Here is a 14,671-nt window from a genome sequence, read left to right on the forward strand (position 1 = left end):
GGGGGGGGGGGACTTTACTGGCATTGATCCAAACCGTTGACCTTATATAAGATTCACAAGTGGACCTTTAACAAAAAAGTTTGAGTACCCCTGTTCTTGAGTGTTCTCTCTCATGTTGTCCCTCAGGATGCCCGGGAGGCACAGGAGTCAAAGGACCACTACATGGAGGAGATGTCAGACACGGCTGACGCCATAGAGATGGCAACACTGGACAAAGAGATGGCTGAAGAGCGGTCAGAGTCGCTGCAAGTGGAGGTGGACACGCTGAAGGAAAAGGTGGAGGAGCTCTCCATGGACCTGGAGATCCTTAGACATGAGATTTCAGAGAAAGGTTTGGACTCACTAGTCTACAAAGGCCTCTTTATTTCATATCTGTGTCTCTCCTTCCTTCTATTAACTGTGGCGCTTTGTCTTTTCCTCCTGCAGGGTCAGATGGAGCTGCCTCGAGTTACCATGTCAAACAGCTGGAGGAGCAGAATAGCAGACTGAAGGAGGCATTGGTTCGGTCAGTGAAATGTCAAAAAAGCAGCTTTGATCAAAGTGAAAATATAAACAAAGCAGTTGTTAATGGAAGTTCCTAAAACATATAAGGTTATAAGATCTGCAATAAAAACATTCAAATGTCCCTTTCTCCTCAGGATGCGGGACCTGTCTACTTCAGAGAAGCAGGAGCATCTGAAGCTGCAGAAGCAGATGGAGAAGAAGAACACTGAGCTGGAGACTCTTAGGACTCAGAAGGAAAAGCTGCAGGAAGATGTGAAGCAGGCGGAGGCTACAGTCGACGAACTGAAGGAGCAGGTAAAGACGGCGAGAAGCAAGAAAATGGAGGAATATGTTTTTGAAGCGGCTTTCTTCAGGTTAAAGTAGAGGGATTTAATAGTTATTTATAAATAAGATTAAGGCTGAGACACATTTATATTACAAAAATAACAGACTTTTCTGTAAATGTAACTACTCGTATGCTTGTGTTTGCATGTACCAGGTGGATGCTGCTCTGGGGTCAGAGGAGATGGTGGAGACCCTGACGGAGAGGAACCTCGACCTGGAGGAGAAAGTCAGAGAGCTGAGAGAAACCGTCACTGATTTGGTGTGTACACCGGCACCATGATTCTTATCTTAAGTATTAAAACCTATTTACTTTAGTTTTTTACAAATACAAAATGTTCATACTATGTGTGAGACTGACCGTTGAGCGGCCCGACCAAGCAAGGAGGCAGGGGCAGAACGTCCAAAAATATAACCCGGTGTGGGCATTTATGAACATATGACACACAGCCTCAATCCTGCTGCTCACGTGAGCCCAGCCTGCAGCCACCAGGATCTCACACACCCTTCCACTCTACAAGAAACAACACTTAAATACACAGACACTAACAAGAAACAGGTGAGAGGGGAGGAGACAACCCAGGGCCCCAGGTGCACACAATCAGCAACAACATACATGGGGAACAGGGAAGTTGTCGTCAATATACCCCACACAGTACAATGATTATATCCAGATGTCCACGTGAGCTCTAGTAGCGGCGTCTCGTCGTTACACTATGGAAGTATTCACAATTGGATTTAAATGTTAAATTTGTGTAGAAAATATTTCACTTAATTACCAACATAATGGCATGAGTAGCCACAAAATAGTACAACAACATCTCCTTTTTTTTTTTTTTTTAAATCAACACGTTGCTGACCTTTTACTTTTCCCCGTGACTATAGGAGGCCATCAACGAGATGAACGATGAGCTCCAGGAGAACGGCCGGGAGACGGAAATGGAGCTGAGGGAGCATGTGGATCTGAGCGGAGCAAAGGTCAGAGAGGCTGAAAAAAAGGTGGAGGCTGCCCAGGAGACTGTAGCTGATTACCAGCAGACCATCAACAAATACCGAGATCTGACCACCAGCCTACAGGTGGGTGGAGAGGAGGGGGAACATGAACACTCAAGGAAATAATCAGTTAGTTGAATGAGGAATGCCCTGACACTGTATTTCCCTTTGTTCCCCTCCAGGATGCCAACAGGGAGCTGATCAGCCAGCAGAATGCAAATGCTGAACAAGTTCAACAACCGCCTGCTGAACTGTTTGACTTCAAGATTAAGTTTGCAGAGACCAAGGCCTATGCTAAGGTAGGAAAGCGTCAAGTTTTATCCTGCTGCTAGGAAGGTTGAGTTGACCAGTTCAACACATTTGACAACATCTGCCTATTGATCTGTGTTCCTAGGCCATTGAGATGGAGCTGAGGAAAATGGAGGTGGCTCAGTCGAACAGACAGGTGTCCCTCCTCACCTCCTTCATGCCAGACTCCTTCCTCCGTCATGGGGGAGATCACGACTGTATTCTGGTCCTTCTGCTCATCCCCCGGCTCATCTGCAAGGTATGAAGCTATGTCTGTTGGGAATGGGAGATGTACGATTTTATTGTGGATGATGATTGAAAAAAACTACTCTGGTGGATTTGATGTGCCTAGTTAGTTTCTATAATGAATGCTTCTGTATGTGTTTTACCTGACAGGCTGAGCTGATCAGTAAACAGGCCCAGGAGAAGTTTGACCTGAACGGGAACTTGCCCCAGGGGCTCCGGGGGCCTCCAGGAGATCAGCGCAGCTTTGCCTCAGGACTGGTCTACTCCCTCAGCCTGCTGCAGGCCACTCTGCATAAATATGAACAGTAAGCTCAGCAACACATATATAATAACTTCTTAATATGTTGCAGTGATAAGTTGGTAACACAATCTGGGTGTTCTGCTCTTTTCTCTGATTTGTAGGGCTCTGAATACCTGCAGCGTGGAGGTCTTTAAGCGCATGGGTACACTCTACTCTGAAATGAGCTTCCATGAGCGCTCTCTGGACTATTTCATCGACCTGCTGCATAAAGATCAGCTGGATGAGACCGTTCAGGTGGAACCTCTCACCAAGGCCATCAAGTACTACCAGGTAAGGAATGTGGTTATATAATTAACAACTTACTTTGTCTGTCTTCTAACAGGCTCAATCAAACTCAAGGCAAACAGTGCAATTGATTTTCTTATGCATAAAATGTCTCACTGTTGTTTTATCTTCCAGCAACTGTACAGCGTCCATCTGGCAGATCACACTGAAGACTGCACAGTGCAGCTGGCTGACCACATTAAGGTACTTCAAGTTTCATCAGCAGCGTGTTTCCTTTAAGTTATAAAGATTGACACGTTTTGACTCCCAGTACAGAGAACTTTTCCCTCTAAGAACATCTATTAGCCATGTCTAATGGAATTAATGTTTGGATACGTCCCTAATCGCTTCCTCTCACCTCCAGTTTACTCAGAGTGTCCTGGACTGCATGGGGGTGGAGGTGGCTCGTCTGCGGGCGTTCCTGACTGCAGGTCAGGAGGGCTCCAACTTTGCTGTCCTTCTGAAGGACCTGGACACTTCCTGCTCTGATATCAAACAGTTCTGCAAGAAGATCCGCCGTCGCATGCCCGGGACAGATGTTGTTGGAGTACCTGTTGCTCTCAATTTTGGACCACAGGTATGGGATACAGAAAGACAAGAAGTTAAAACACACAAATGGCTGTATGAAAGTAAAGCTCAATGTGGGTTTAAGAAGAGCAAGAAAGGTTCCTTTTTAGGATGTAATGATCATTGGAGCTCTAAAGCTGACACCAAAAGGATCGATCCACAGTATATATTTGACTGACATGTCTTGTCTCCTCTCGGAGGTATCTGAGTTGCTGACGGAGTGCAGGCGCCAGCACACCCGTGTGGTGGCTGTGCTGCAGGAGGTGGCTGCAGCTGGAGCTCAGATGGTGGCTCAGGTGGCAGAACAGGAGGGGCTCAACGCTCTCAAACTGGAGGATATCGCCTGCAAGGCTGTGGAGCAGGTAGCTCAACTATAATCATGTACCAACAATGGGCCATTTGTTGCTGACAGATTGAGTTTCTTGGCATTTGTTTAAAAACACTATGCCCTGTGTACTGAGTGTTGTCGTTTTGGGACAAATAGACATAGGTGGTAGGTTTAAGCTGTGTTATTGTTTTATTTAAATCTCACCTTTTTTTCCCCCAGGTGTATGGCTCTCATGGCCTGAACGGCACAGAGTGTCTGCGTCAGTCCTGCAGCGCCGTCATCACCTCCATGAACAAGATGGCTACGGCCATGCAGGAGGGAGAGTACGATGCTGACAAACCACAGGGCCAGGTATCTGTCACTTTTGCTCTTTGATGAATCACATCATCAGGCCTTCCCTGTCCCAGTTCTTACTGTTTGATCTTGTCCTCAGACTCTTCCAGTGGAAGCAAGAGCAGCCACTGTCAGGGCTGAGATGACTGATGCTGAAGGTCTAGGAGTGAAACTAGAAGACAGAGAGATGGTCATCAAGGAAGTCAAGAAGTCCCTCAAGATCAAGGTAACACCACCTAAAAAAAACACTAAACATTTCCCTGCGAAGTGACTTCATACAGGTATGTCTGCGGTATGAAAAAGACTATCAGACTGATGTGTCTGTCCCTCTCTCTCCCCCAGGGTGAGGAGCTGAGTGAGGCAAGTGTCCGTCTGAGCCTGCTGGAGAAGAAGCTGGATACCTCCACTAAAGACGCAGATGAACGGGTGGAGAAGATTCAGACCAAACTGGACGAGAACCTTGCCCTGCTGAAGAAGAAAGAAAAGTATGAACGATAAAGACAGAAGATATTTTCAGCTTAGTTGCGCTTCTTGCTTTCCTGCATGCTCACCATCATGTATCCTTCTCTTCAGGGAGTTTGAGGAAACCATGGATGCCCTGCAGGCTGACATCGACCAGCTGGAGGCGGAGAAGGCGGAGCTGAAGCAACGTATTACCAGCCAATCGAAGATGACCATCGAAGGCCTGAGAGCCCCAGCTGCCTCTGGAATTGCCAACATTGTTCAGGGATCTGCAGGAGGTACATTTCAAGACCGAAATGTCTTGTTTTTGATAGTGTTGGGATGTCCTTTAATTGAACCTTTTTAAAAAGCTTTTTCAACCAGCGGATGAGATGTTTTGCACTCAGAGTACCAGTAAATGTGTATTTCCTTCCAGACACTCATCCCAAAAATAGTCTTTACACATAAGAATGCATACAATCCAGGTAACGGAAAGAAAAGAAAGGGCCTCCACTCAATTTAAGGAGAATAAACTAAATTAAAAAGAGAAGAAAAACAGATAAGATAATTATATATAAGAGGAAAATCTAACTGAAGAATAAATAACAAAAAGCACCCATTCATTTTAATGAGCAAAAAGCTAACCTATAAGTGTACAATCCAAATAATCCAATAAAAACAACATATTTGTAGGGATTAAATGTGTCTCCAATCTCTCTCTCTCTCCATCAGGTCTGCCTCCATCCATGGCAGGATCGGTGCAGGTGGTGGACTCTCCTCTGCTCCGGCAGCAGGTGGAAGCTCAGAGGTTGGGAATCAAGCACCTCAAGAATGAAAACAACAGACTCAAGGTAACTTGTGTTGAAGTTAGTATTATTTAGTTGTATTATGCCAACTGTAACATTGACTAAGAGTATTTATTTCTCACAGGCGGAGAAGATGAGAGCCCAGCTGGCCTCCCTGCCTCCCCTCTGCCCTGCCAAACTACCACAAGCTTCCAAAGATAGCTCCATGCCACCAGAGGGACTGAACACAGGCATCTACCGCAGGACCGACCAACTGCTGGCAACCCTTCTGAAGCTGAGTTCAGAGGTGAAGGTGGTGGACATCACCGGGAAGACAGCAGGTGTGTTTCAGTCTCTATACTTTCCTCTCCTGTGCGGAGCGTCTGGTTCATGTTCCTTCTTTCCCTTCCAGTGAGTGCCGGCGCCCAGATGATGGAGCAGACGGCTCGACTGCAGAACCTCAGTAACGCTCTGGACAAACTCAAGGTGACAAAATCAGCATCAACTAATCTCCCCACAATGTCATTAAGCTGACAGGCGTTAATAAACATTGACACATTTCTTTTTCAGGGAGAAGTAGCTGAACATGTCATCTCTCATAACCCTGGAGCTAAGGCTTCCTCCGACTTTGCCACCTTCCCCGTCTCCTCCTTTGTGAAGGTAAACCTTGCATTACACACAATCACAATCAGTGATTGTTGTCCTAGTCAGGAGCTTTTAATATTTCAAGAAATAGCAGTTACACATGTCACATTTACTCACCTACATGTGTGTTTTTTCCTAGGCCAAGGAAGAGAAGCAGGGGGGAACAGTGTTTGTAGGGCGTGTTGCCATCCCATGCACCCGCGGACAGGAACAAGTGCACCGCCTCGTCCTGTCCCAGCAGCAGCTGCACAAAGTGCACCGCCTCCTCATGGCCTAACACAACGGCCCACTGGCCCACAGCACATCGAAAAAGTGCTCTTCTTCTTTTTCCTCATTCCAACTTTCACTTTACTTCAACATTCACCTATTTATCCACTTTTTTTTTGTCTTGATTCTCATGAAATTATTTCCGATGTTAAGACTTTAGCACTAATGAAATTGAGGCACAGCAATTACTTTAAAGTGACGTAAAACTGATGTTTATGTTTTGAATGGATTCGACTTCTGAATGTCACACAATGAAGGTGTCATGTTTTTATGCATGTTTCACTAACTTAGTGGGAAAAGCTGGCAACATCATTTTTACTGTTCTTGCCGCCATTGATAGTTTCCCTTTGTATTAATTCAGACAATAAAAGCAAGCAATTCACTTCAGACCAAGAAACATTGTTATTGTAATTACATTTATGAAACATTATACCTGGATGTCATCTGACGGGCATCTGTGTCAGATAACTAGATGTTTGAGTTGTGGAGTATTCTAGCTGTCCTCTGCTACTGACACGCTTATGCAACCAACACTCAAACAATGTTGATGGTGTGTCTCCAAAGGATCATGGAAAAGCACCATCAGAGATGCATTAAAAAAAATAAAGTAGAAACATCAGTAAACAAAGCATGGTATAATTAAGTCTAAGATCCAAAGATGTTGTACTAAAGTGAATACCTTTTTAAACCTGGCAGGATTATTTGTTAGTGGATTGGTCCAACTGATCCAAAGCAGTTTCCTGTGATTGCATATAATCACTTATTTCCAGATCAAAGTGTTTAAGGCCTAAAATACAGGGTTCTTACACCTTTTCCAAAGTCAAATTTGTGCATCTTACAGCTGTTCTATCCAGATACTCATGATTATTTCCCTACCTCACAAATCAGATGTTCTTTATGCTATAAACAACCAAATGTGTTTCATAATTGCATTCTACATGAAAAAAAAACTAAGTTTAATATTTCAAAATGAGTGACCCACCGGGACACTGGGCATCCCATATAACCTGGCTGAGCCAATATACAACAATCAGCCAAATAACTTTTCAATACATTACTATTTGAGGTACTTTTAGGTTGCCAGTAAACGTGAGGTAAATGGTGTACTTTTACTCCACTACATGTATTTAATACCTTTAGTTACTTTACAGATGTGGATGAATGATGTTAAATCAGACTTTAGTTCCACCTGGAGTAAATTCACAAGCTACCCTGCAGTATACAAAGTCATTCAAACTAGCTGCTGAGACTGCCAAGGCAGCCTTGAGAACACTTTAATGATCAATCATTATAAAACATATCTACAGTTGCAAGAAAAAGTATGTGAACCCTTTAGAATTACCTGGAATTTCTGGCATATGTTGGTCATAAAATGTGTTCTGATCTTGCATCTAAGTCAAAAACAATAGCAAACAACAGTCTACTTAAGACTAATACCACACAAACAATATGTTTTCATGTTTTTTATTGGAACACACCATGTAAACATTCACAGTGCCAGGGTGGAAAAAGTATGTGAACCCTTAGGCGTAAAGACTTCTTCAAGAGATAATTGGAGGTCAGGAGTCAGTCAACCTGGAAGTCCAATCAGATGAGAACCGAGATTGGAGGTGTGTTGGGTTAAAGCTGCCCTGTTAAAAAATGCACACCATTTTGAATTTGCTATTCTTAAGAAGCAATGGCAGATGTGACCATGCCTCGCCACCAAAGAGAGCTACTCAGTAAGACCCTACCGATATAAGAAGTTGTTGACTTGCATAAACTTGAAAGAGGATTACAACAGTATCTCTAAAAGCCTGAAGTTCACGGTAAGACAAATTGATCTATAAAAGGAGAAAGTTCAGCACTGTTCGCACTCATACCTAGGAGCTGGCCGTCCTGATCATAAGATACTGAACTGCAAGAGCACAGCGCCAGAAATGACTCAATGAGGTGACGCAGAAGAATCCACTAGAGTGTCAGATAGAGATTTAAAGAACCATCTCAGTGGCACTGCTATACATCTCATCGTTGAACGAATCATACGATACTAAAACACTGAACAAGAAGTGAGTTCATGGGAAGGCACACCACGGAGAAGCCACTGCCTGTCCAGAAAAAACATTTGCTGCACGTTTGAAGTTTGTGAAAGAGCCACCCTGGATGTGTCCACAGCAACTTACTTGACAAAAATATTCTGTGGGACAGAATGGACAACCAAAGTTGAGTTGTTTTATGACCCAATTTAAGCAGAAATCCAGGTAGCTCCGAAGGGTCTTCACATACCTTTTTCTTTGCAACTGTAAATTATTCTGAAATGGACCAATCGCACAATGACTACTATTTACTGTCGCTACTTTAACTATTTTCACGAAATAAATGTATGATCTATTGATTCCGTGTCACCAACACGATTTCCCCGTTTTTTCGTGTCGCAGGAACATTTTAAAAAGCAATGTATTTCTATTTGGTAGTATGTTTCGGTCCTGGAAGAGAACCGGAAGCTGTGTGGTTCATAAAAACATGTTCTTACTCAATATCAAAGCCACGGATTATTGTTATTTTTTAAAATCGTATAATGTTGGGCCGTTTTTTTACCGTCAGTGGAGGAAAAATAAAAATGGGGCTCAGAGCCTCAGAATTCCGAAATCTGTATATTATTTATTTCCTTCTAAAAAGTTAATTATTTGTGACGCTTTATCGGAATCAGTCAAAAGTCGCAAAGGCTCATTTAACAAATAAAACGTGGATTTGTAAAAAAAATAGCTTTATTCGGGATGTTATGCGCCTTTCAGAATTATGGAACTGTTATTGCCAAATATCACATGAATAATACAACATTTTTGAAGCTTGTAAAGGGAAGAAGAGGCACCTCACACCCGCATCCTGCTCTTCCACAGCGAACCGCTCCCCTTCCTCCACTGAAAGTATGAAAGTAAAAGGCGATAGTAATCCATAGATAACAACGGACAGGGTCCGGGACCCAGTATATGTATCTTCATCTGTTTTCAAATAAACAAAGTATTGGCGGAAGGCTCGGAGCATGAGCTATTTTATGTAAAAGCGAAGCAATAAAGCGCGCTCCGACTCTTTATTATCTATTTATCTAAAAACTGAAGTAAAGGCAATTTACCAATTCAAGCATCCTTTCAAACCTTGAAACACACCTAGTACATATTTCAAGGATTTCCAAATCCACCCGTACGAAACCCTAGAAAAATAAAACTAAATAATTATGCCATACTGGATCCGAGTGGGAATGGAATAAAGACACTGTATATAAGTGATTAATTGTAATTTCAGAATAGAGCTCTTGAAAATCATAGCATCAACTTTAATAGAAGAAGTATAAGTAATAAAATCTCTTAAATGGAAAAAGTATTTAAATCAAATTCATAGCCAATGAATTTGACAGCATAAAATGTAACAAATGTACAATGCAAGATAAAGATCTGAAATAATTAATCTTGTAAACTCTCTCGCCTGCCTCCAGTAGTAGTTGGCCACCCTGGCCTGCAGTTGGGTCTGATGCTGGGTGTAGGGAGCGTAGATGGCGCTTGAGTGATTCATACCACCACAACATTCATTTCTGTTCCTCATCAGTACTGATGGTGCGTTCTCGTGAGTAGGGGATCAAGGTGGTGGGGAGGCCTGATTGGTAACCTGCAGGGACATATGAATGACGGGGGGACAGAGTACTTTGGTGAAGTTTCTAAACGCTAGATCTGAAAAACCCTCGAGCGATAACTTGGTCTTGAAAACACCGCTACAGCGTTTGTGCCCTTCTGCCACATTTACATCAGCCGAGCAAACTTACCGCTTCTAAACTGTCCATGTCTGTTGTTTAGGACAGGTGAGCGGCGGTGGTGGTGGGATGTTTCTCTGTTTCATGTAGCAAAGGGAAGAAGGAATCGTTCCAGGACTCCTGCTGTTGTCGTGGTGGTAGCTCTCATTGTTTTCACTCGATCTATGCGGAAAAGCGAATGGATATGCAGAAAATATGAACACTTTGCTATGTTGTTGTCTTCTGACTGCAAAATAACTGCTGACATATTAATTGTGATGCTTTTTAGAGAGGGGTCGGCAACCCCGCGATCCCACATCGCAAGGCGCCTTTAAAGGCCAACTACTGCTCTGGCTCCCTTGAGCTTCAGACCAACCAAATAAAGAAGGAAAATAAAATAAAGATCTTTGTAAGATTTATATATTTTGCACGGTTGAAAATGGTTATCGCTTTGTATTTTGGAGGTTAACTGTGACACCATAAATAAAAACAAACAACGAGTATTTATGTAGGTCACTAAAATATGCGGGTAAACTTCCTGCTACAAAAGTGATCAACCGCGCGAGGCGGCCTTTTCCTGCGGTGTTGTTTTTTTTACCCCCAGCTCGATGAGCGGACTATGGATAAATCAAAGAAAATGTACCGGAGGAACACAGGATTATAATTCTGTGTGGACCAGGCAGTTAATATGCTTTCACAGGGCAAAACGATTGCTGGTTTACCGGTATGTTACGATATGATAGAGATAAGTTGGTCAACGGCTGCTGGCAGCCTTTACGTACTCAGGATTAAACAACAGAGGAGAGAGGAAGACAGGTGACAACAATCATATCAGTCCTAATTCAATGGCGCGTATGTAAATATCCTATTTTCAAGAAAACACTTTTTCGTTATATTCCAGGAAAATGCTCTTAACGTCCCGGATGCAATGAATATTATTAAATGCTAATTGACGACATACAATACATACAAAATATGTAAATCTCACTTGGCCAGCCGTAGCCGCATGTAAAAAGCAAAAGAAAGACGACCTAAATCATCCCTAAGCCGGCAACCGGCTAAAATAAATGGATGCACTACCCTTCCCATAGATCAGCACTTCCATCTGTGGACCACCACTTTTAATCTACGCTCAGCCCATCACCAATTGAGTCATGTGCGCCAGTAATCGTGAACAAACTGTGTTGAGACGGACGGGACTCTGTAAGAACAGTAACACTAGAAGAGAGGGCCTATCACTTTCTCCAAGGTGTTGTGTATTTTCAAATTCTAGCGCACTCGAGCTGGTTTCTCGCATTCATATACATACCCGTAGCTTTAACTTTTAATTATAGGGTGCAGCTATATGATTTTAGTTTATTCAAAGTTGGGCCATTTTAGATAATATTTTGTATTCCTTCAAAAATGTGCAGAGGAACATCCCCAAAAATCGAAAAAACAAAGAAAAAGAGTGCTTGGTTATAAAATTAAATATAAAGTAGGCCTGTGTGATGTATTTGTAACTTCTCCTCTTATAGGATGTTCTTTTGTTCTGTGTGTTAAATGGTAGTTAAAGTAAATAAATAGCTGTTTTGTAATGCAAAAAAAAAAACTGTAGTTTTTGAGAAAAACATCTGATATAACAACTAACATAACAAACTCTTATTAAAAGACTACAAGAATCATGAAATAATGTTTTGCGCTCCCAGACAAAAATTTCTTTGGGAAAAAAGGCAGCAAATGGCATTTAATATGGTCAAAAAGGTCATAAGANAATTGTGCAAGGCATACAGTAATATTCCGAATAGTTGATTAATCGCTTTATTAATCGATAGATTAATCGATTATCAAATTAGTCGTTTGTTGCAGCCCATGTAGTTATCCCATGTATAAATAAAACGTGATATTCAGCAACCCTTGCAATTTGGGATTTTATTTTTGGTTGGTAGACATCGGTGAGCTGGTCATTTCAAAAGTAGCTCACCAGCCAAAAAAGTGTGGGCACCCCCTGATCTAAATGCTATCTAGCAAACTTCAGACGGGCCTGGACATGTACTGGCTTAAGCAGGGGGACAGGTCTGGCACTGCAGGATTTGAGTCCCTGGCGGCGTAGTTGTGATCATTTTGACCCCACGGGGTGAGATCTTGCGTGGAGCCCCAGATCGAGGGAGATTATCAGTGGTCTTGTATGTCTTCCATTTTCTAATAATTGCTCCCACAGTTGATTTCTTCACACCAAGCTGCTTACCTATTGCAGATTCAGTCTTCCCAGCCTGGTGCAGGTCTACAATTTTGTTTCTGGTGTCCTTTGACAGCTGTGACTGTTTGAGGTTGTGGACAGGTGTCTTTTATACTGATAACGAGTTCAAACAGCCATTAATACAGTTAACAAGTGGAGGACAGAGGAGGCTCTTAAAGAAGAAGTTACAGGTCTGTGAGAGCCAGAAATCTTGTTTGTTTGTAGGTGACCAAATACTTATTTTCCAGCATAATTTGCAAATAAAGTCTTTAAAAATCAGACAATGTGATTTTCTGGATTTCTTTTTCTCATTTTGTCTCTCATAGTTGAGGTATACCTAGGATGAAAATTACAGGCCTCTCTCATCTTTTTAAGTGGGAGAACTTGCACAATTGGTGGCTGACTAAATACTTTTTTGCCCCACTGTATATTCACTGTGCTGGTGAATGGTCTGTTTTGGCCCTGTGAGATGCTAACTGTTCCACTATGTTACCCAGGTCTTTCTAACAGTGTGTGTCTGCTGTTTGGTGCCGGGCAGGGGGAGTACAGACAGTTTAAAGGCGGCCCGGTGCTGCTGGATATGAGGACGGTGGGAACAGTGAAAGTTGCTCATCGTAAAACCAAAACACTTAAACTGACCCACAGAGCTGCAGCAGGAACTTCTTTTACAGTGTCCTCGTGCATGTACATATACGTAGCTGCTGATTCATCCAGATGGACCAAGGGCTGTGTTTACGTAACGATTGTTAACAGCATAAAATCTGCAGCTGCTATGGAAATGATTGAGACCTGGTTACAGAGGGAATCAGAAGCCCTCTACGTTTCCTGTTCCTAGAAACATTCAACACTCCCCGCTGGAAACAGTGGCTTCACCGGGTTGCCTTAGAGAGGTAAATCATGCAGACAGCAGGATACTTAAAGTTAATGTCCTCCAAAAAAAGACTCAAATCCTGACTTGCCCACAGAATTTATGAAGGAGATTTAAACGTGGATTATCGCCGTGCTGTAACTGCCATATTCAGCTTCACTTGACATACAATAACCAGCAGCTCCATGCTTCAGTGTGCACAGGACCACAGAGCCTGAGAGCAGCCATGAGCTCATCTCGTAAAACAATGAATTACTAATTGCTGCTTTCATCTTTCAAATTCCAGGCGGTTGCCTTTTATGGCCCAGATGCTGATATAAATAAACTCCCCCTCACGCAGTAAAGATTATATGACTTGTGTTCTTTGTTTATGAATGTTTTAGGAACATCCTCATTTTGTTTTCAGGCACTGAAAAAAGGGAAACGTTGACCTAACTTTCACATCACTGTATTAGGTTAGTTGAAAGCAATAATATTAAGTTCAACCTAATATTTTTTATTTAAAGGTAATATTATTTATTTGCACTAACCTGATACAGTTATGTGAAATCTGTTGACATAATACATTTAATCAAAGTCACCGTTTCAGTTGCTTCACTGCAAACGGTTCAGGATATATTCTTTGAGGGAATCTTGGGGAGGGCCTCTCAACTCATTACATGTGTCACATTAACTCACAAAATAGGTCATGCATATGCATAGAGCCCAAACTGCTACCACAATATGTGCGCTCATTAATACAGCACTTGTTTCTCCCTGTTCCACCCATTAGAACTGAGGCTCAACAGAGACATCCATAGTCATGATTCCGGGGCAGATAAGAGCCGGAGTGTGGACGGGGAGATGAAAGAGCCACCTGTGGCAGGTGAAGTGAAGAGGAGTGACTGCTGAGCAACACTCCAGCCTGGCACTGACTCTCATTCATCCTCAGACAAAGAGGAAGGTGCGCCCCCTTCCTCCACAGATACACACTTGGACACCCACGCACAAACACACACACAGTTCCCGGTCTGATTCTGAGGGGCTTTTATTATAGTATCTCCACGGCCCACGGTATAAGCGATGATAACATCTCACTTTGCTCGTGCCGCTCTCCTGAGGGTCCCAGGTGCTCCAGATCAGAACAGCGATACTTTGGCAACAAGAGGTGAAAGGAAATGTGATTACACTCACTGACCCTGGATCTGTATGACTAGTTTTTGTTGTTTATCTGATACACTGAAAGTTTTTATATTCTTACACTAAGGGACTCCTTCAAACTGAATGCTTGTCAGATCACCTAATAACTGTAGCTCTTTTTATTCTTTATTTATTTGGGGTCACATTATAGTGCAAGTACAGTTTTTCAAATCATATATTTTTAGAGACCCGAAAGTGACAAATGAAATAGCAAACAAAATTAGTCAAAGTAAAATAAAAACGAAAAAGTACACAGGGGTTGTTTGAAAAAGCAAATGTCTACACATGTACATACATATCAACATACATATATACATTCAATACACATACATGTGACCATACATACATATCTATACATAT

General features: G+C 42.5%; 2 protein-coding genes across 2 annotated transcripts in view; both read left to right on the forward strand.

Moving 5' to 3' along the window:
• Positions 1-6,680, forward strand: part of LOC104955662 (dynactin subunit 1-like) — a 6,903-nt gene extending 223 nt beyond the window's left edge. The window contains exons 2-22 of the mRNA XM_010783046.1: positions 127-331; positions 427-505; positions 639-798; positions 983-1,087; positions 1,711-1,902; positions 2,001-2,117; positions 2,213-2,365; positions 2,503-2,657; positions 2,755-2,923; positions 3,053-3,121; positions 3,282-3,494; positions 3,685-3,846; positions 4,032-4,163; positions 4,246-4,371; positions 4,488-4,630; positions 4,719-4,885; positions 5,319-5,437; positions 5,517-5,712; positions 5,784-5,857; positions 5,942-6,031; positions 6,156-6,680. Coding sequence (XP_010781348.1) covers positions 127-331; positions 427-505; positions 639-798; positions 983-1,087; positions 1,711-1,902; positions 2,001-2,117; positions 2,213-2,365; positions 2,503-2,657; positions 2,755-2,923; positions 3,053-3,121; positions 3,282-3,494; positions 3,685-3,846; positions 4,032-4,163; positions 4,246-4,371; positions 4,488-4,630; positions 4,719-4,885; positions 5,319-5,437; positions 5,517-5,712; positions 5,784-5,857; positions 5,942-6,031; positions 6,156-6,293 — 2,964 coding nt within the window. The 3' untranslated portion in view covers positions 6,294-6,680. The remainder of the gene's footprint in view (positions 1-126; positions 332-426; positions 506-638; positions 799-982; positions 1,088-1,710; positions 1,903-2,000; positions 2,118-2,212; positions 2,366-2,502; positions 2,658-2,754; positions 2,924-3,052; positions 3,122-3,281; positions 3,495-3,684; positions 3,847-4,031; positions 4,164-4,245; positions 4,372-4,487; positions 4,631-4,718; positions 4,886-5,318; positions 5,438-5,516; positions 5,713-5,783; positions 5,858-5,941; positions 6,032-6,155) is intronic.
• matk (megakaryocyte-associated tyrosine kinase) overlaps positions 1-6,913 on the forward strand; it is a 634,871-nt gene extending 627,958 nt beyond the window's left edge. Inside the window, exon 13 of the mRNA XM_010782946.1 lies at positions 6,904-6,913. Within this exon, the coding sequence (XP_010781248.1) occupies positions 6,904-6,906 (3 nt within the window). The 3' untranslated portion in view covers positions 6,907-6,913. The remainder of the gene's footprint in view (positions 1-6,903) is intronic.
• The last annotated feature ends 7,758 nt before the right edge of the window (positions 6,914-14,671 follow it).

Source organism: Notothenia coriiceps, unplaced genomic scaffold, assembly GCF_000735185.1.
Source record: "Notothenia coriiceps isolate Sejong01 unplaced genomic scaffold, NC01 NC01_scaffold00024668, whole genome shotgun sequence".
NCBI classification, from domain to species: Eukaryota; Metazoa; Chordata; class Actinopteri; order Perciformes; family Nototheniidae; genus Notothenia; species Notothenia coriiceps.